General features: G+C 36.7%; 1 protein-coding gene across 1 annotated transcript; it reads right to left on the bottom strand.

Moving 5' to 3' along the window:
• Window positions 1–7,475: 7,475 nt before the first annotated feature.
• LOC129577946 (uncharacterized protein K02A2.6-like) lies at window positions 7,476–12,102 on the bottom strand. Its single transcript, XM_055465823.1, has one exon. The coding sequence runs from the start codon at window positions 11,743–11,745 to the stop codon at window positions 7,732–7,734; it is 4,014 nt and encodes a 1,337-aa protein (XP_055321798.1). The 5' UTR covers window positions 11,746–12,102; the 3' UTR covers window positions 7,476–7,731.
• Window positions 12,103–22,143: the final 10,041 nt, after the last annotated feature.

Below are 22,143 nucleotides of genomic sequence, written 5' to 3' on the forward strand. Positions count from 1 at the left end.
TTGTTGTTGCTACTGTTCGTGTTACTTGTCGTCAGCGCACTCCCTTAGCACATGTGCACCGTACCTCCAACAATCACAGACACTCTCTTACGTGTTGGTCTTTTTCATGCATCATGGACTTTTAGCTACGACATTATTATCGTGGCTGTCGTGCGTCACAAGCTGTACATGCACATTGTACACGGTTGGCTTGAGAGCTGTGGAAGAACTGTTGAGACAAGTCAAAGGTTGCCTTCAGCAAGCGTACGATATAATTTTAATCATTGCATTGATGATGACACCATCAGACGCCTGCTTCAAACCATACATCGTATGACCTAAGATAGGCGAATTCATTCATTGCATTCTCAAATAATGCAATAGTGAGTGGTGGATCAGGGAATTTAACCAATGCATTGCACGCACAATTCAATGCACGCTGTTCATTCGTTACACAATGACTGCAGGCAAACATAAAAACAAACAATGAATTCAAACAAAGTTTACGAAAACACCTAACCTCATCGAAAATCACGAAACATTTGGAGAGAATCCTTTATTTTTTTTATGTAAGTTTTTTTTTGCCATTGAGTTCAAATGGATCAGCTGCATGTACTTTATGGGAATGAACTTTTAGTTTGCTCTATGCTCTCTCGGATCGTTCACGGTAATCGAAATAGATATATTGGGAGCAAAAACGAAAGAAGAAGAGACGAAAAAAAAGCAGAAAAATGAAATGAAATCCGAATCGTCGCCATTACCGTTAACAGTATTCCAACAAATGGTGAAATTCCGTAGACAATGTTCACTCTGTCTACTGCTATCCCGTTGTTTGTACGTATAATTTGAAATTTATTGTAGTGGCCCTTATTTGCAGATGTTCCACTGACACCCGTTGCCATTTCTTTTCTTAACCATTGTTGCGCTGCTATGTATTTAAAAGGTGTTTGTACTACATTATGGTCGAGCACTGCAGATTGTCCATGCTTAAGTATACCGAACGAACACTGCTGTCGGAGTACATTTTGCGCATTTCATTTGGCCGACAATAAAACTAATAAAATATTCTCCGACGAAAATGAGAAAGAACGAAAAAAAAGAAGATTCCATTGAATGAGAATGGCCACACAATATTTGGCGCTTGGAATAATGGCATTACCTTTGTGATGATGGTGTTCATCTTGTGAGTATTTTGTGGTCGAAATTACGAATTTTCCTACCATTTAATCCGACGTGTCTTTTTTGTGTGGTTGCTTCTTCGTCGTACACAACTATTTGTGTTCACTGCTTCGAATCCTTCGATTGTCTCGCGAAGCTCTTGCCACAGAGAAAACAGTGTTATAAGTTAAGATGATTTAACACGGATTAAGTGCTGATGAGCGTTGGCGATAATGTCCGCTTGCATTATATGTCTTACTTTCACAGTCCGCGAGATTTTTTCTGCAGCTTCAGACTTGAGCATGACTTGATAAATTTATAGGAATACGTGCAATAAAAATGTTACTTCATGCTACTTGATTTACCAGATCATAAGACTTATTAAATGCATTTGCCAAAAACAATGCACGTCCTTCCCAATTGTTTCAGAGTGACGCATTGAATTTCAGGACTTGACATTGAGTGCTTTCTAAACGAATGTTGCTTTGCCCATATATATTTCCTTGCCATCACGAGATTATCTAGGCATTAAATTGGTCTTGGTGTTTTATTGTTTTGTTGCGTTTTTTTTTCTGTTGGCTTCTGTCTAGGCTTTTCTTGTATTTTTTTCATTTGATAAATGGAGCGCGCGCGATAATATTTCAGAAGACGAAAGCTCAATTTCGTAGGCGCTAGACGATTCGTCGGTCGCCCTAAAATTCAATTATATCAGACACGCAAACACTTTCGAAAATATACAACTACGGCCGTTACATGGCCGATTTGGTTTTTCATTCATGAATATTATGCAAAGTGCGCACACCCAATTCAAATGTTGTTTGGCAGAAATTGCGACACAAAATTTGCCAACAACGGCTGAACCAAGCAGCTGGGGTTACTGTAAAAGTAATTGATGAATATTTATTGGAATTTACGTGGTGAACAAAAGAAAATATATATGAAACTTATTTCTGTTATTCGGTCAATTATACTTTGCATTACATATTTCGGCTGGCTTCGTGTTTTTGTTGTTTGAAAGTGAAGAGAAAAAAAAGCTTTTATCGTCTGACACGACGAAAGTGCTGACAAATTTCTAAAACTTCAGTCAATAAAAAAAAGATGGAGCAAAACAATCATTTGCGTATTGCTGTGTGTATTGTGTTGTGTGTCAAGCGGGCACTTGGTATTATATGAATGAACAGCGAGAAGGATGGGAGAGCGATGCAATAAAAAATTTCGCACAAATATCGTTTGCCTTTTTTTTGCACATTAATTTTACAAAAGCCATTTACGATCGTTTTTATGATGCCAACACCAAATTTCGATTTATTTTTATTACAAGGGTTGCACAACGTGGTCATCATAAGCAACAACTGTGAACGCATTATTATGACTTGGCGTAGGGAAAAAATGTGTATAGAAAACACATATCAATGCCGCAACACCCCAAAGATATTCAGTGAAAATATCTCTGCAATAAACGAAACATCGAATACTTAATTTGATTCATTTTTTTTATTCTCCAACACAACTTACGTTCATTTATAAATCCAGTATTCAAAGTATTTGGTAGCATTATTGATTTTTTAGGCACTGCCAAAATGCGAATGTTTATGTGTATTTGTAGTCAATAAAGAGTGATTTGACGGTTTCTTTTTCTAACCTTTGGCCGATGTGATTTGGGGACAGATAATTTTTTCTGCGATGCAGCCACCATATCCACTATTTCCGATAATTATTCTCTATCTCTCGTTTATACATGCCTTTCGAAGAGAGGAACGTTTCAAGAAGATTTTCCCTCTGGAAATTGAATATATTGTGGGAATTTATGAGCATCCGAAATTGCCTGTTAAATGTTGCAATCAGAATTGTTTGATTCCGTTTTATTTCACCTCAATGGGGATTTCGGGAGTCACTTAAACGTTGAAGATAACTTTCAATAACTGCTGTATCTAAATCAATTCGTTTGAATAAAAATGGGAATGCCCGTCAAAACGTTCACAGCAATGACCCTTTTATTAGCATGATAAATTTTATCACCGTTTTTTTGCCACTATTGTTGTTGTTGCTGGTGCTGCTGCTGATGTGTGCTTTTGAATTTGCCAAAAATGAGCAGGTTTTCGCTATCTTGGAAATGGAATAGCAGCAAAGATTTTTCAACGTAATTTTCATGAGTACTGCTGCAATAATGAAAAATGCAAAGAAAAGATATAACGAGTAAGTGGGAAAGTCAATAAAACATTGCACTCAGCCAAATTGCACGCATAAATCTGAAGTGTCTATTCATTTAATCTTTCAATTTGAAGAAATGCATATCCAAACAATTTGCTTGCAATTGGTTGACTGTCTCATTCTATCTCTCTCTCACCCTTTCTACTGCTCTTCATTCACATGAATTCACTGTAATTCAATGCTACTATTTTCCTGACAGACTTGAAGGTTAATAAAACCAACCCCATGTGCACACCTGCACTATTGTTCGTACTTTCGTTGAATTTTCTTTCCAAACCGATGATTATACGTTGGTGCAGGGGAAAAAAAGGTGACCGAAACACATAAATTAAAACCGAATTTCAGCTCAAAGTGTCAGAAGTAATTTGTGTTTCATGCGCACACCTTTGAGCGTTAAATAGGTGTAATTTTAGTAAATAAGTGAGCTTTTGTATCGAGATTTATTTAAATTACATTTCCATAGCACTTTTTGGCTCATTTCGTTTCTCTCTCTCTCACACTGTTCGACAGTCCAACACTTTCCATTGCCTTGTGTCCCATCTCATTCATTCGTTGATTTATTTTCCATGAAATAGCATAAAAATGCTGGCGTTTTCTTTCTGTCTCTCACTTCTCACTCGCTCGTTCGACAATTGGTGTACATTTTACTCTTAGTTATTAGCAAACGCTCATTTGAAAGATTAGCCAAAGTTGAGTGCATAGCCGCTGGTCATAAGAAATAATCAAGGACCAATGAACGTGAAATTAAAGTAGCGTGCGAATTAATGATAAAATGAAATGTCAAGGGGAAAGGGGGAATTGTATTTTTCAGCTGGTGGATCGATAATAGAATTATGGAGCGGCGAGAAACTTTATATGGATCATAATTTTATTTCGCGACGTCATCAAACGACTAGCTATGGATATAAAGTGCTGAATTTTGTTTTTTTTGGCCAACAAACTTTGGTTTTCTTCAGTCTCGTTTCGGCCTGGCCATATCTCTTTCGGCATACCAACAAAAGCTTACACAAAACAAATTCACTGCAAATCATTTTCGAATCATATAGACGACGTTTATTGCCGGACTTAACAACCGCCAATAATGTGGAAAAAGTAGAAAACAATAAAAAACAAACAAAAGCAAATAAAAAAGAAGAAAATCTACTTGAAACATTCAACATAATAATTAGCATGCATTTTGGATAGAAACAGAGTCTGTTTAACAGACGGAACTTTGTCGTGCTTGGAACCAATTGAAAAATCAGCGAGTGTTACATCAGGATATTCATTAAATATCTTCTACATACAGTACGCCCCCGCAAATTAGAAACCCGAGAATTAGAAAACCTCAGAAATTAGAAATGAATTTCAGGTTTGAAAATTTGTATGGAAAATTTCTAATTTCCGGGGTTCATTTCTAATTTACGGGGTTTCCGAATCATTTAATTCAAGACAAAGAGAAATTTACTTCATTTTTAATGAAAAAATGTGATGAAAGTCTTTTCCATTTCGTTAAATAACTATATTAGCAGATCAGCTTGAGATTTTCGACGTTTACCATGAAGTTAAAAATTAAGTCACGAAGTAATCTGTTCAATATTGTCTGCGTCAATCATCAATCATCAATCATTAACAAATCGAAACCGATTAGGTCATCATTTATTTCGTTTTGTTCCGAGGAGTAGTTTATCCAGTAACTAACAGACTTACTATATATTTATAATCACTATAATAACTGCTTATAAGCATGTATTTACACACAATACTTGATTGAACAGTGTTTAATATATTGTTTTCAATTAAGCAAATCATTCCCCCTATCAGTTTTTCATTTGATACACCGTTTTTGGATGAAATTGAAAAAACCTCAGAAATTAGAAAACTCCGCAAATTGGAAATGGTCTCGGGACATTTCATTTCTAATTTGCGGGGGCGTACTGTATGCAAATGAAAAAATAGGCCTAAGTTATAGCTACTTACACGAATTTCTTCTTTCTCTGTATCATTCAACTCACTTAGCTACATCTCATCTGATAAATGCCACGTGCTTGAATTGTGCTACGCGATTCGATATAGCACACACAACGAACAACAAAAAAATATAGAAGAAATATTCAATGAAAGCATAACTGGATGAATGATACGGATAATACTCGGTGACAGTGTTGTGCTTAAAATATGATTACCCTTGAAAGCTATAGACTTAGCGTCTATGTAATTGTATAAAATAACGGTTGTGAATGAGTGAATTTTTCTTGGAAACTGAAAATGGCTTAGACTGAAAGGCCCCCCGAATGAGAGTTCAAATCGTTGACAAAGAGAAGCCAGTAGAATAATCTCACACGTGCTTCCCTTCGAAACCATTGAAAGCTGAGATCTATTTGAACGTCGACATCGTCGTCATCGTTCGTTATTTATTCAACGTTGAGATTAGTTCATTCATGAATTTAGCCGTTAAAACGCCATGTTTGATCGCTGCTTTGAGTGGTGTCTCAGTTTGAGGTCGATTTGCAACACACATTGATCGCAATATGTGTTGGCGCCATCGTATTATTACATCGTATCTTTCTTTCACTTCTTGTTTTACGCAAACATCGGACAGACACTGAAAGGGATTTGAATGCACAGTTGTGTGAATACGAAACAAAATAGGTTGCGTTTGTGTTGTAAATGATGTTTTTATGTAATTGTGATTTTGCTCGATAAGCCCGTGCTGATACGTCGTACTCCGAATAAATCGTGGTGCATCTGAAACTGCATTTTTTGCTTGCACGTGACCTTCTGACAACTGGGTCAGTTGGCTATCCATCATGTTCTCATTACATTCAATCTAATATCATTTTTCAGACGCCCCTGATTATCCTTCAACATGTGTTCAACATTAAATATCATTCATTATCGTTAGATCTCGATTCCGAATGGAGATTAGAATTTTAATGCTAAACATAAATTCGAGTCCGTTCTGGTAATTAACATTTTATCACATTGATGTGCTCGTTTTTCTTCTGTTCCGTTCGCTGCTGCTACTCCATTTAAATTTTCCGTTGGGTAAACAGTAATTTATCCACCAATATGAGCAATAATGAATCTATTGAAATGAAGCGGAGATTTTTTTTATGGGTGATTCACGTTCAAATTAAAGTGTTCAACAAGCCGATTTGGAAATCAGTGTTCAGAGTTCATCGACATTATTTATTGAGTGATCAAATGAAAGTATGATTATGCCCTTTTTAAACATCAGATTGTTACACAATTCATCTGTAGAATTTTTTTTCGAAAGACCAGATCTTCCCTGTGTTCTATTGATTGGATCGATATTTTAACACAATTCTCATATTTTCATTTATCACTTTTGCCTTCAGTGATCTTGTCTTTATCGCATTCCATGTTGATTGCCATCGGAATTACTTTTAAATCATCTGATATTGGCGGTTTGAAAGAAGGAAAAAACGCACGAAATGATCGGATTCCATTCATGAGCGAACGGTAGAGAAGTTGGAGCGGCAGCAGCAACGGGAGTCATCAACAATGTCGACGAAGTGGAATGAATCATATGAATAACGCACCATATGTGCGAAACACAAATACCCACATTCCCGACGTCGTTCGAATGTATAGGCCAACTCGAGAAGATGAAGAAGCAAAAAGAAACGCCGAAACAGCCGCTGTTATACATAATCAAATCAGAAAATGTAAACTGAGCTAAAAGTTAACATGAAAGAGAATATTAAACATAACGTGATATTTCAACGATATTTCCTCGGTACACAATTTTCATGTTTGTCAAGTTGCTGTAGACTGAGACCATGATTGTTGAGCTGACGCCAAATTTACTTGAGTAAATGTACAGGTTTTTGTGTCTGTTGCAGGTTCTTTTTTCTTTCTCGCAGAGATTACTATGGGATATTTTTATTCATATGGGATAGAAATATCGCATAAAAATAACAGATATTTTTCACGCATTGTGTTCAGCGAAACGCATTAATACACAATAGCGATTCTGCACACATAGAGTCGCTGTTTTTTTCATTATACTCTTCACACTTACGATGAGTTGCGCGGAGCGTGCATGCACATGTTTCGCTCACTTCTTTCTTTGAACGCTTTTCGTGTGTCAACACAATGTCTGTGTGTATATCGTGTTGTAGTTGAGGTTAGAGAATAGACTGATTTATTAAATGACATTCAGTTGTTTCATATTTACATCGTGTGAAATGACAGTTGTATGAAATGATATGAAGTTAGGTATAACAGCTTTTCCCCCGCAAAAAAAATGAAAAATTCCTTATCTATTCTTTATTAAAATAATTCAAGAAGAAAAAAAAAAAATTTTTTTAAACTTAATTCGATCTTCTATGCAACAAGCAATTGAAAAGAGAAAACAAATTTAAGTTGATTATTCAATCAGTGGTATTGCAACCGCTCTGGGGGTCGTCGAACTCTGGTTGATTTTCTCATTACTCGTTCACTCTCGTTGTGCGATGGAACTCCTTTGTCGTTCATAACCTCAGCAGACGGCATCGACGGAATCGGTAAATTAGAATTGCATGGTAGTGACTCCTTCGATGGCTCCTCAGCGATGAATGTAGGTTGATTGTGTGTTGGTTCATTGACACACGATTGTGCTTGCATAGAAGTTTCGACATTGTCGGAAATTTGAGTTGGTGTTTTCGTTGGTTCATTCGAAACACTTGGAACGTTTGATTGTTTCGAAATGATTTCGTCTCCGACTTTACGCATTTGATCGACGTGTCGCTTCCAGTTACGACCATCCTCCAATTGAACTTCGTAATGTAATTTGCCAAATTTTTGCGAAACTGTGCCAAATTTCCATTTTTCATTCGACAAATAATCACGAACAGCGACTCGATCGTTTTGGTTGAAATTCTTTCCGATGTTCACGTGTTCTTCTTCTTGTTTGTGTTCATTTGGCAGCATCAAATCTAAACGATTCTTCATTTGACGTCCAAACATTAACATTGAAGGTGATTTGCCCGTGGCTGGGTGAATTGCACGACGATACGCCAACAAAATGTTTGCAATGTTTTTCTTCAAATCGTTTCTTGAGCATTTCAATGTTTTGATTTTATTCTTAAACGTTTGTACGTACCGCTCTGCTTGTCCATTTGTAGCTGGGTGGTATGGTGCTCCTTTCCGATGTTCAACCCCATTGACTTTGAGAAATGCTTGAAAATCACCAGATACAAATTGCGTTCCCCAGTCACTGACGAAATATTTTGGTATGCCAAACGTAGCAAAAATGTCTCGACACACCGCAATGGTTGTTTCGGCCGTAATATTCGGTATGACTCGCACTTCGGGCCATTTCGTGTATGCATCAACCAAAATGAACAAATATTTACCCATGATTGGGCCGGCAAAATCGGCATGCACTCGTTCGAATGGTTCATTTGGTGTCATCCAATGATGTACGATGACTTTCTTTGATTCTGGTCGGACGCTTTGACAATCTCGACAATTCTTGACTAAATTCTCGATGTCACAATCCATTTTTGGCCACCAACAATAACCTCTCGCTAAACTTTTCATTTTAGTCTCTCCAAAATGTGCTGAGTGTAACTCATACAAAACTCGTTCGCGCAAGGTCGGTGGAACGTAGACACGAATTCCCCTCATCAAACATCCTCGTTGAAGTGCAAATTCTGTTTGTTCAATGCCAAATCGATCTTTACTCTCGCAACGACGTCCATGTTTCAGTGCTTGAATCAAATTTCGCATAGTGTGATCCTTATCCGTAGCATCGGCCAATTCTGGTACACTGACCGGTAGAGTTTCGATCGCATTGATTTCGATTAACTCACTTTCTTCGATGTAATTGTACGTATCAAGCGGATTTGGTAAACGTGACAATGCATCCGCGTTGGCATTTTCCTTTGATTTCTTCACCTGAATTTTGAAATCGAATGATTCGAGGAAAATCGCATAATGTTGCATTCGTGTAGCCGACATCAATGGCAAACCTTTCGACGGCGAAAAAATCTGTGCAACTGGCTTGTTATCGGTAACCAAAATGAATTTCCTTCCGTAAAGGTACTGGTAAAATTTTCGCACGCCAAAAATTATCGCATACGCCTCGCGGTCAATCTGGCTGTATCTTTGTTGAGTTGGTGACAATGTTTGTGATGCAAATTGTATCGGTCGCTCTGAACCGTCTTTGTAGATATGGCTGAGCACCGCTCCAACACCGTATGGACCGGCATCAGTCGCTAAAACCAGAATTTGCGTTGGGTCGTAGTGTGCCAACACCAAATCGGACTGCATTAATCGTTTCACCTCATCGAACGCATTCACACATTTGTTGCACCAGTTGAATGGAATGGTATCTCGGAGTAATTGATTAATCGGATACAACGTTGAGCTCAAGTCTGGTAAAAATCGTGCATAATAATTAACCAAACCCAGAAACACACGTACCTCTTCTTTGTCACGCGGTGTACTCATGTTGACAATCGCCTCGATTTTCTCTTCCACTTTGTGAATGCCTTCCTTATCGATGACATATCCGCAGTAAACGATTTTGTCTTGCAAAAACTCACATTTTTCCAAATTGACGCGCATGTTGTGATCATGTAAACGTTTCAAGACCTCTTGCAAACGCCGCAAATGCTCCTCGTCGTTATCAGCAGTAATTTTGATGTCGTCAAGAAATACCGTAACACCTGGTATATCGCAAAGTAATGTTTCCATGAAACGTTGAAACTTGGCTGGCGCACTTGCCACGCCAAACATGAGTCTCGTTGGTCGAAATAACCCTTTGTGTGTAGAAAGTGTGAGCAATTCCCTATCCTCTGGATGAATTTCCATTTGTAAGTACGCTTTCGATAAGTCGATTTTCGAAAACTTCTGGCCTCCCGCCATGGAACTAAATAGTTCGTTAATCGTAGGTAGTGGGTATTCGTCAACGAGCAATGCTTGATTCACTGTAATTTTGTAATCTCCGCAAATTCGTACTTCACCGTTGCCTTTTGGTACAGGTACGATTGGAGTAGCCCATTCACTCGTCTCAACTTTCTCCAAAATACCATCTGACACGAGTTTCTCAATTTCCTTTTCCACGGCTTGTACTAAGGCAAATGGAACTCGTCGCGCCTTGAAAAATTTCGGCGATTGACCCTTTTTGACTGGCAAACGAGCCAATGTACCAGTAATTGTTCCAGTTGATTTTGCAAACAAGTGTTCGTAGCGTTGAATCAAACATTTCAATGTAGTCGTAGTATTCGTAGCAATTGCGTGTAGATTTTGACATTCCGGTGACAAAATCATCTTCTCAAAAACTGATTTCCAATCAAGTTTGATCTGTCGTAACCATTCTCGTCCTAAAAGTGGCTTACGATCCGATTTGACCACGTACAGTTTCACTTTTGTACTGGATACTTTTGAATTAACGTTGCGTGCCGTCACTGACACGTACATAAACCCAACAACTTCAATGGGTGTTTTCGTGTAGCTTTGTAGTCCCAAATCGTTGTCATGCAATTCCAATTCACCGAAATGTGCCCGCGCATCCACTAAGCTCATGATCGTCACGGGAGCTCCTGTATCAATTTCAAAAGAAATAGAAATATCATTTATTAGTAAGTTGCACAAAAATTTAGAGCGTAATTCGGTGTTGGAAATGTGTAACAAATCTTCAGTATGCGATTCAATCGCCAATAGCTCATCAACGTGTTGTTCCTCGTGTAGTATGTTACTCTCCATTATTGACAGCAACTCATCGACATGTTGTACGTCACTCTCCTCGATCTGATGTGTTTGTTGCTTCTTCCGCTTCAAACATACGGACTGTAAGTGACCTTTGATACCGCAGTATCGGCAAGTTGTCTTCATATGATTACACGATGAAGCCATGTGGTGTGCACTACCACATCGAAAGCAATTACGACTCTTCTTTGTGGTAGTCGTATCGGTCGTCGCATGTGACGAGTTGTGTGACTTCGTTGTATGTGGTTTCGGATGTTTCTTTGTGTCATGCTTTGCTTTGTCACGGACAAAATTAACCTCACTTTTCTCCGGTTGAATTTCTTTGCCGCCACGAGCTGATGATTCCATGCTTTTCGCAATATCAACGGCGGTCGCCAACGTGAGATTTTTCTTCTCCAACAAACGCACACGTACATTATGACACGACAATCCGAACACAAATTGATTTCGTAGCGCTGTATCCAAGTATTCACCAAAATTGCAATGTGCCGACAATCGTCGCAATTCCTTGATAAAATCATCGCATGATTCACCTTCTTTTTGGTTTCTCAGCCGAAATCGGTGATTCTCCACCATCTCGTTCGGTTGTGGATCGAAATATGACTTCAATTCACGCACAATTTCTTCGTAAATCAAATCATTCGGATGTTTCGGGAAAATTCGATCACACAAAATGTTGTACGTTTTTGAGCCCATGTAGTACAAAACGATTTCTTCTTACGGCCTTGTGCACAATTGAAAATTTCCAATGCAGTTTCAAATCGTTCAATCCAACGTGACCATGTGGTATCCTCCGAACAAAAAGGTTCAATTGCAAACGGTACTTGTGCCGGTTGTGCTGGTAACGTAGCAATGGAATCATGAAATTGATCATTTCCATCCTCCAGATTCGCAGCTCCTACTCGGTTCGTTTCTTCAGTCATCTTTCCGTAATTCAATGACTTACTTGTATGTAAAAAAAAAAAAAATACTGTATCTAATTTATTTTTACGTATCAAATGACTAATTTTTTTACTGTGACTATTAGTGCATTTCGCGTGTCGCCTTCGTCGCCAAACTGTTGTAGTTGAGGTTAGAGAATAGACTGATTTATTAAATGACATTCAGTTGTTTCATATTTACATCGTGTGAAATGACAGTTGTATGAAATGATATGAAGTTAGGTATAACATATCGCTTGTTGCGTCGTTTGTAAACGACGTCAATGAGCTGCGCGATGCATGCATATATATGTTTTGCTCTTTTCTTTCGATCGACACTCTTTGTACCCAGCTCATTGACGTCGTTTACAAATGACGGCACAAGCGATACACACACAGACATTGTGTTGACACACGAAGAGTGTTCAAAGAAAGAAGTGAGCGAAACATGTGCATGCACGCTCCGCCGCAGCTCATCGTAAGTGTGAAGAGTATAACGAAAAAAACAGCGATTCTGTGTGTGCAGAATCGCTATTGTGTATTAATGCGTTTCGCTGAAAACAACGCGCGATAAATATTAGATATTTTTGGACTCTGAACATTGAACGCGTTGAACGTTGAACACAATGCTTGAAAAATATCTGTTATTTTTATGCGAAATTTTTATCTTATATGAATAAAAATATCCCATATTAATCTCTGCTTTCTCGAGGACATTGCTCTTTTTGTCGTATCATTCCGTTTTTTTGTTGTTGTTGTTTGACAAGGATCAGAATAGTTTAGATGGTGCGTAAAATTTCTGTCGCATAGACCGTATTCAGCGATGGAGGGCAATGATTTCTTTCATTTGACTCCAGTAAATATTTTACGCGATTTGAGCATTCACAGATTGATTAAGACGCAATTTTCCATTTAAGAGAACGAATACAATGACTTCTACATGATTCTCAAGAAAATAATCTACGACAAAATAAAGAATAAAAATCGAAATACTTTTTGAATCGAAAATGATTTTCAGTTTTCCACCAGAAATCATCGCATCAACATTCTTGTGGGTATGATAAGTGCAGCAAAACAAAAGTAGTTTCATGAAAAAAAAGGCAAATCATGCTAATGTCACCATCCCAAATAAGATGTGAGCGAACATCTGGCTGGATGCAGTGTGCATGGGACGTGCAAATCTTAAAGACGATGTTTGCTGCTTTCCCTTTTATCCCAGCCACATGATTTGGTTCATTGACATCGTCGTCGTCGCTTGCTCACCCTCTCTCTTTCTATTCCTGTTTCTGTCTTTTTAGCATATTTTCCTCTTGAATTGTTCCACACTGGAAAAAGGGTTACATTGCAAAAGCATTTGTAAGAGAAACACAATATGACTGCTGAAATTAGGAAGAACAAATTTATTTTGATTATTAAAATAAATCCAAAATCCATACACTGGAGAATAATCGTGGAATTTGTATGCAGATTCACGTAGTGAGATTTCATCGGTAATGGGTAGCAAAGCAAAGCAAATCAAGGAACACGTCAAAATCATTCAGCACAATGTACGTGTCTAGTATTATGTGTTTTGAGTGCGTGATTTTTAAACTCTCTACAACGATGAGAAAATTGCGTACAAAGCATATTTATGCACGTATTTAATGCTGTCTGTTGTAAACAAACAGCATTTTGTCTATGCACAACACAGCACATACGTTTAGACGATGTAGAGCATTAGCAACAACAACACAGCAGCAACGGTTTCGAACAATCTTTTGGGAGATTTTTTACCAAAATAACAGGCATTATCATCATTTTGTAAAAAGAGAATTACAAGTGCTTTTCAAATACATTCTTAATTGTGTTTTTAATTTGTACAAGATTATTCAGGTTTTATGTTAAACCCACCAAATTTGCTTACCATGTCGTAAATGAAGCAAATCAAAAAAGAAGCGTCGAAATGACTTCATAAATCGAACAAAAGAAAACGGAACATCACCTTATTTCCCGATTGATACCGATTCCTGCGATTGTAGCGATAAAAAAATTTTTATTTTCAGACGGTTCGCTTTTATTGGCAGCAGTTAAACCGTATTTGCATATGATTTTTTTTTGTGCGTCATTGATTTTCATTGTGCTTTCTTTGTCGATAGGTGAAATTTGTTTATGCCATCCCACGAGGACATAATGTATGCTGATTCACTACATCATAACGAGATTTCAATGTTGAGCATCGCAACAATATAAATATACATTTTATTTGTTATAAAAAAGGTCGCAAAGCATACATTGTGAATGCAATGTATGAATTCCACGGAATCTGCTTTTAGTCACCTACAACAGAAGATGTGATGGAATCAAGTCGAGTGTGTGCTATTTAGCTCGATGCTTACGTGCAAATGGAATCGAATTAACGGCGGTGATAATGTCAGAAAGTTCTTTTATAGACATGAATCTATAATGAATATTTTATTGTCATAGCCTCATTCATCATTCTCCTGTGTGCCAAAGTTTTTCGCAAAAGCGATAAAACTTCGCGACATGCTGGAAATGACCGCACAACAACAAGTGTCTATTTGAATGATAAACCAAAGAAAATTCCTTAAAAACGTGCTGATGATAGATAGACCTTGTGTTGGATTAGCAACGGAGACAAGCAAGCTTAATCAGATTTTTTACACTTAAAATCTTGTTGTGTTCCGATTTCTTTTCTCTTCCTCCCTTTCTCGCTCTCTCTCTCTCTCTCTCTTTCTCTCTCACTCACACACACTTTCTTTCTCGCAACTGTTAAAACAATTTCAGAACAAAATGAAAAATGAAGACGAACAACACACACCTCTTCCTCTTGCCCCTCACAGATGAGCCGGTTTTAAATTAAGGTGATGAAGCGCTTTCATAGTTCATTACATGATTACAGGCAATCTTTGTGAGCAACTTCAACCAGACAATGAAAATTTATAAGAGCTGACATTCAGATTATAACATACACTGTTCACACACAAGAAAAGCACGAAGAAGTGGAAACAAAAATGTGAACTAAAACAAGACCAAGAAAAACACATTTGTGGAATCATCAATTGTGTGAACATGAAAGAACGGCCTGGGCTGAAGCCTGGTGGCTTTGTTTATTCTGATTTATAATGTTATATTATTTATATTTCACTTTAACACATTTACATTTATTGGATGAAGTAAAGTAGGTATACATTCGCGTACTCTTGCATTGGCTTACATTTGTAACAAGTCAAAGTATCCGTCGAAGGGCTTGATACGAACAAATTTATATGGAATATTTTGAAATATATTCAAAAATGCCAAATATTTCAACTATTGAAGCATGATTTGTTCGCAAAATTCATCAGGACATTTTGTATATTTGGCATATTTGAAAATTGAGAGAAATATTTCAAACAGAAGTATTCAAAATAATATCGAGTCACACCAAAAAGAAAATAAAATGTTTTACCATGTAAAACGAACTTTTCCGCACATTTTCGGTAGAATGTAAAATATAGATCACTTGGATGGAATGTTGCAATTGTTAAGTGATGTTACCATAACCATGAAGGATCCGGATGGTATTTATGTTCATCTTCGTTCCAAGACCTTTCATATGATACCCATATTGACTATACTTATGTAAAAATGGTATGAAGTCCATCATGGTCACCATGATGGACGGATATAGTGTCCATGTCCACGCCCATTTTAAAACCTTTCATATGACACCCATGTCAACTATTCATATAAAAAAATGCTGTTAAGTGGTGTTAACATAACTGTGATGGACCGGGTTGGTGTTCATGTTCATCTCCGTTCAAAGACCTTTCATATGATACCCATATTGACTATACTATGTAAAAATGGTATGAAGTCCATCGTGGTCGACCATCGTGTTATAACACCATTTAACATCACTTACCATGGGAAAATCGCGTAAAAACAGTAAAAAAAAATATAGAATTTTTTTTTTCGATCAAAAAATCCAAGGGGGGACCCTTGAGTGAAATTCCATGATATACCAAAAGTACCAGATAGTCTGGTCCAATTCGGTCCAACTTCTGATACATTCAAGATATTTATATAAGACACCATGTTGCAAAATTTAAACAAAATCGCTCAAGAGATTCGAAAGTTATCGTGTTTACAAGGAATTTTCGTGGGTTTTTCGAAACAGTAAAAAGGACATCAAAATCGTCCATCGTGGTGAGAACACCATTTAACACGGCTAACATATAAAAAACAGCCAGCAATAGCCAGAAAATGCATTTTGAAGCGAAAAAAGTAATTAAAAACAGACCATCATGGTCGGCCACCGTGGTAAAACATCGTTTAACACGGTTTACCACGAAAAAATCGCGAGGAAGACTAAGAAATAACCAAAAAATGCATTTTTTGTGGTGAAAAAAAAAAATTACCGAAAAAATCCAAGGGGGGACCTTGAATGAAAATCTTAAAAGTACCAGATGGACTGGCTCAATTTGGTCCAACTTCTGATACATCCAAGATATTTACGTAAGCTACCTCCTGGCCAAATTTCAGCAAAATTGCTCTACTATTTTGTAAGTTATCGTGTATACAAAGAAAATTTAAAATTTTCACGACGATCGCTATACTTTCCTTCACACTTCGTGTGCGGAAAAGTGAAAAAACGTCAGAAATGTCAAAATTTTTACTGAAATGTTGCCTTGATTACATCAAATATTCCAAATATTTGAAATATGACGGATAATGACTGAAAATAGAGAAATATGTGAAAATATTGCCGTATTTCAGGCGTCCCAAGCCCTTCGGCACTCGATATGTGTAATCTCGTGCACATTCACCGCATGTAAATAACGATCCAACTCTGATTATGTCAAAATTTATGATTTATGAAAAAAGAAAAAAAAACTGTTTGAAACTAGTTTGAGCGCCCAAACGCTGGATGATGAGCTCTAGTTTTTTTTATTATTTGCAATCAATGCAAATAGACAATAATCATGTTGGAAAAAGTTGTGACAAGCGAGAAGTGCCACAAAACCAAGAGGATGTTCAAAGTGTTGCGATAATTGAAAGGAAGCCCTTTTTGACGGAAGACGTAAAAAAGCACTAAAAAATGTGTTATATTCAAGACAATTTTCGCTGGTGTGAAACTTGTGGTGTACATATTACGCGTACAACACAAAAGAAATTCGTAATCGCCGTTATCGTCATAATACATATAGTCGCGGTTTTCCACAAAACGATAAAATAAAATAGTGACTCGATGCCATTGTTAGTGGGTAGCCGAAAACACATAAAATTGGTACACACAAACCGACGAGGTATAATAATATACACATTAAGCGTGCCAAACTTTTGTCCATATAAGGGATCCTTTTCCAATTGCGTATTATTCTTTGTTTGCACCATCCACATAGAAGTCTTGACATCATGGAACTCTTTCTTGCCATAAAAAAATGGGACAATTGCTAAAGCGTGGCATAGCGTTCGTTTTGTTATTCTTCTCTCAAAATTCAAACGAATTGGCCTTGAATTAAATTCATAAAGTCCGTATATTTTCGGATAAAATTCTCTTTCAATTATTAAAATAAGTGAAATTCACAGAAATGACGTTTTTCATGTTTGTTTCTTTATTGTTGTTTTATTTAAAAAAAAATATAAACAGTTTTACATTTTACAGGATTCAAGCAAGCAAGCAACCAAATCAACAGATAAATACAATGCCAATCTTCGCTATTCACATGAATGAATGCGAAGTAGTCGATTGTTTTGTGTAAGCGAGTTTTCAATAATCAGTGAACCATAAAAAAAATTGTGCTTGCTCAAAGATTTCCTTTTTTTTATTTTCATCCAATTATTGGTTCGGCTGTATATGAGACGCGCGTGCTGGTGGCATCGCATTCATAAATGCTATATGTATATCTCATGTGTATAATACAGAGCTCACAAAGCACGCAGAACGAACTCCAAGACAATCAACAAGATAATGTACTATTTTATGCCAAATAAAACTCGCATGTAACTCTTTCGGAGCTTTCCATTCGGTTGCTGCAGCAGAATACACAACACATACGCACATATCCATGTGCATACGTTGTATATACATTGTACGTTATATCAAGTTGATAGATTTCAGAGTCGGAACGCTTGCCATCAAATTGCGAGACCATATCATACTACAAAGCCATTATTCGTACATTACACACACGACATAAAAACAAAGTGCGCATAACTAATGCCATTGGATGATTCATAACTATTTAATGAAGGTAAACGTATTTTCTTCTCGTCCATTTGCTTGATTTGGAGTTGGGCGATTGTTCCGTTTTTCCTAGATTACAGTTTTATTCAACTTTTGTTGTCTGTTTACTTATTTGAATTTAGCACACATATGGGAGAAAAACGTGAATATTTAAGGAAAGGATTACGAGAAAATATTTCCCCTTCGGAAGGAGTTTTGATGTCTCCGAACGATATTGGAAAAATGTCAACAACTACCATCATAGATGAATGTGCATTGAATTGTAGCCGTTCGATAGTTTATTGTATGGTTGGACGAAGCAAAAACAGAGGCAAAATATGCTTGTTTTTCGAAAACAATATAATCTATGAATGCGAGATTAATTAAATCAAAGTTGATCCGTCGAACATTTGGCATCTGTATCCAGTGTGCTAATTTGATTTTTATCACATTTTCATCGTGAAACCAATGAACACATATCTATTATACAAGGCATCAACGTTTATTTCGATTTCTCTCTCTTTCTCTCTTTTGAAATAAAAATCGTTTACGGAATGAATAATGCGCAATGATAAGTCTGCGAACATTTCCATGCGGTGAAACATCGAAATGAATGACTACAAGGGTGGCATGGAGCCACAAATCCGGTCGATTGGAACTGTCGATTTGCAATACGCTTATACTTTTTGATGCGAATGGTCTGGTGGCGTGCATATTTTCTCCACAGATCGCCTGTTCTCTCTCTCATTGAATTCGAGAATTGTTTTCATCGTTATAGAATTTACTTGATTGTTGCAAATAAGTCACGTATTTGCTGATTGGCAATAGTCTATCTTCTCGGCTGCTGTTTAACATTCTGGCAATCAATATCAACTTTAATTAAAGGAATGATTGAAAAAAATATATAAAAACGATAGCAATGCTGACAAAAGCAACACACAAAATAATGAGGACCTATTCTAGCAATATATAATAACAATTACACACTCTGAATATATAATCAGAATATTATAAGCTCATAACTTATCAGATATCGTTGGCATATGCAATTAACCAGAAAAATGAAATGAGGCTAATGTTGTGTCTGGCCATTTAAAAATGATATTTATTTTTCTTTCTTCTTCTTTCTATTCTCCCTCTTATCAGCATCCAATTTTCGATACATTATAATCTTCGACCTTTTCGCTCTTGGCATCTGTTCTCTTCGAAAATCTCATAGCGACACTCAGTGTATTACATTCACCGTGGGAAACTTTTCCACATTATTCTTTTTTTAGCCTGTCTCTCCCTCTCTCGCGTAGTATGAAAAGTATTGAAAGTATGTCACTTGTTAAACGCAGTTATGGCTTTGTGTGCATGAATAGCAGCAACCATTGTGTGTTCACTAGAAAAGAATTACAAACTAAGCATTGGAAACAAGAAACTTTAACTCTTTTTTATCAATAGTTTGTTAACGTAACATCAGTACAATTGACCACACAGTGAATGATATATCAGTTGAATAATCATATTAAAATCTTATCAACATTATTCATTGTCAGACAACGGGGGCTTTTTTTCGCTTATGTGGATCGGCTTTTTGATATTTCGATCCTTTTGCGCAAATCTGGTTGATGTCCACACCAAATGATAAATGAGTGATTAATATTATTTTATCAAAGAATGAAATAATGTGGTAAAACAAATCAATTTGTATGCTGTGGCAATTTGTCGATTTGAGTGTATCTGTTTATTTTCGTTCTTGTTTTCTATTGTGTTTCCAATGATAATGTATTGTTGTCAAAAAAGGCGAAGAATATCGATGAACCAGGGGCGGAATAGAGGCAGGGAGAAGTGAGAAGAATAAGAGATGGAAAAATGGGTCAGTAATTCAAAATATCTTCGATAGAAGATGAATATTATGAAATACGTCCACCACCAAAGCATCAAGCTATTCACAGAAGCCGTAAGGGCAAATGGAAAAATAAAGCAAGAGAAATGAAGACGAGCATCACCAAAAAGCGATTTTCGGTGGGTGTCAAATCTTGCAACATATTCAGATTTACATGGAATCATTCATCTGCATAAAAATAGCCTTCTGTGACGTACATTGTAATCTATTATTTACGCTCAATATGAATACATTCCCTGTGGCGGTTTCAATACCAAACATATAGATATGTTCAGATATTGGGGGACGTGTGAAAAATATACAAATAAGCATAGTGTGATTTCAAAGGCTTACACAAAGCAAATGAGAGGAAGAAAGCGTCATCATGCGAGGAAAATGTTGATGTACTACCAAAGCAACCCCAATAAAACGCAGATTACTTTGGCCTGGGGGCAAGACACGGTATCAATTTGTCCTAATTCAACTATTTTGAACGATTTTTCCATTGTTTCTTCTAATTTCATAAGTTTTTGCTAATTTTTTAAGTTTTTTCTTCCACACATTTAGTATTATCAATGCATTCCTTATGGAGATTTTCGTTTTGTTTATTCATTGTTGTTTGTAAACAAATCTGCCTATCTTTTTGCATTGTCTCTGTGTATTTCTTATGGACATATACTATGTACAGTGCAATGCGTTGATATAGGCAGACTTGTTGACAAATAACGGTAAATAAACAAAACAACCTCCATAAGGAAATGTATTGGCAATGCTCAATGTATGGAACAAAAAAGTTTCAGTCTCTCTAATTTCTGCTAATTTTGCTATTTTTAAACGAAATATCACTATTTTTTTAATCGTGTCTGTCCCCTAGACTTTGGCTAGTAGTACATCACAGCATACTATTTTCCTCTTGTATGATTCGAAACGCAATCGTTCACTTTATGAATTCCAGCTAGTCTAAACAAAGCGCATTATTGAAAATAACGAGTTGAAAACGGAAAGCCGCAACTTGTGTACACATGTCCAGCATATAATGCATACACACACTAGACAAAAAGATAAAAGCCAACTTTTTGCAATCCAATGCATACTTACAAAATCCACGGTTGTTCGCTGCATGCAGAATGCCAATAAGATATCGTAAATAATACCTTATCCTATAGAGATTTATGACCGAAAATGGGCAACCAATATTTGGTTCTCAGAAGCATCGAGAATTCAATATACATTTCAGTTTCGTTTTGAAAACTCCTTTCGCCTTCCATTTGGCGTCGGCTTGTGTTTGTGTATTTTTGGCTTTCCTATTTTTCTGCTCAGTTTAAAGTCAAAGTTTAAAGTAAAAACGGCATTCATTATTGTGTCAGACATTTTATCCGTAAGCGAATAGGCAACGCATTAATATATTGCAACTGATCAATAATAAAGTTGCGTGAACAAAGAGCCAAAGTTGTAAAAAGCAAAATATTTGATGTTGCTTCGTTATTTTTTCTCTCTCGATTTTTCCTTCTCCCCCTTTTTAATGGTTGTCACTTCTCTTTTCGTTGTTCTATTTTTCTCGCTTGTTCCAGAAGCAAAAAATCAACACGCAATATCTTCATCATTCTGATGTTGAAATTGATGTAGAAAGGAAGTATTGTGCTGTTTTATTCTGTTTCCACGTATTTTTTTATGCTCCGTCAGTGTTTGTGCGAATATGACATGTGCCCATCTGATATCATGAACGGTTTATAGTCTGATTTTATTTTATTTGGTTGTGTTTCGAATTTTCGTCGTCGTCGCCGTCGCCGTCGTCTTCATTGGTCCTGTTGCCTTGTACTAACTTAATATGAATTTAATACTGTTATGGGTGATGCTGATGGATTAAGATACCAAATGGGCTACATAAAGCGAGTTTGACTATAAATTTTATCTTTAATACCAAAATGGCGTGAGAAAAGATAGTGGGTATGGTATGACGAAGAAAAAAAGAACATGAAGAAGAAGAAGAAGAAGAAGAAGAAGAAGAAGAAGGAAAGATGAGAGAAAATGAATACAAACTCACAAACATTCACAAATAAATAGGAAAGAAAATGTTGGATGGACACGAAATTCAA

The sequence above is a fragment of the Sitodiplosis mosellana genome, unplaced genomic scaffold (assembly GCF_009176505.1).
Source record: "Sitodiplosis mosellana isolate CC-2019 unplaced genomic scaffold, AAFC_SMos_1.0 Smas_scaffold_6226, whole genome shotgun sequence".
NCBI lineage: Eukaryota > Metazoa > Arthropoda > Insecta > Diptera > Cecidomyiidae > Sitodiplosis > Sitodiplosis mosellana.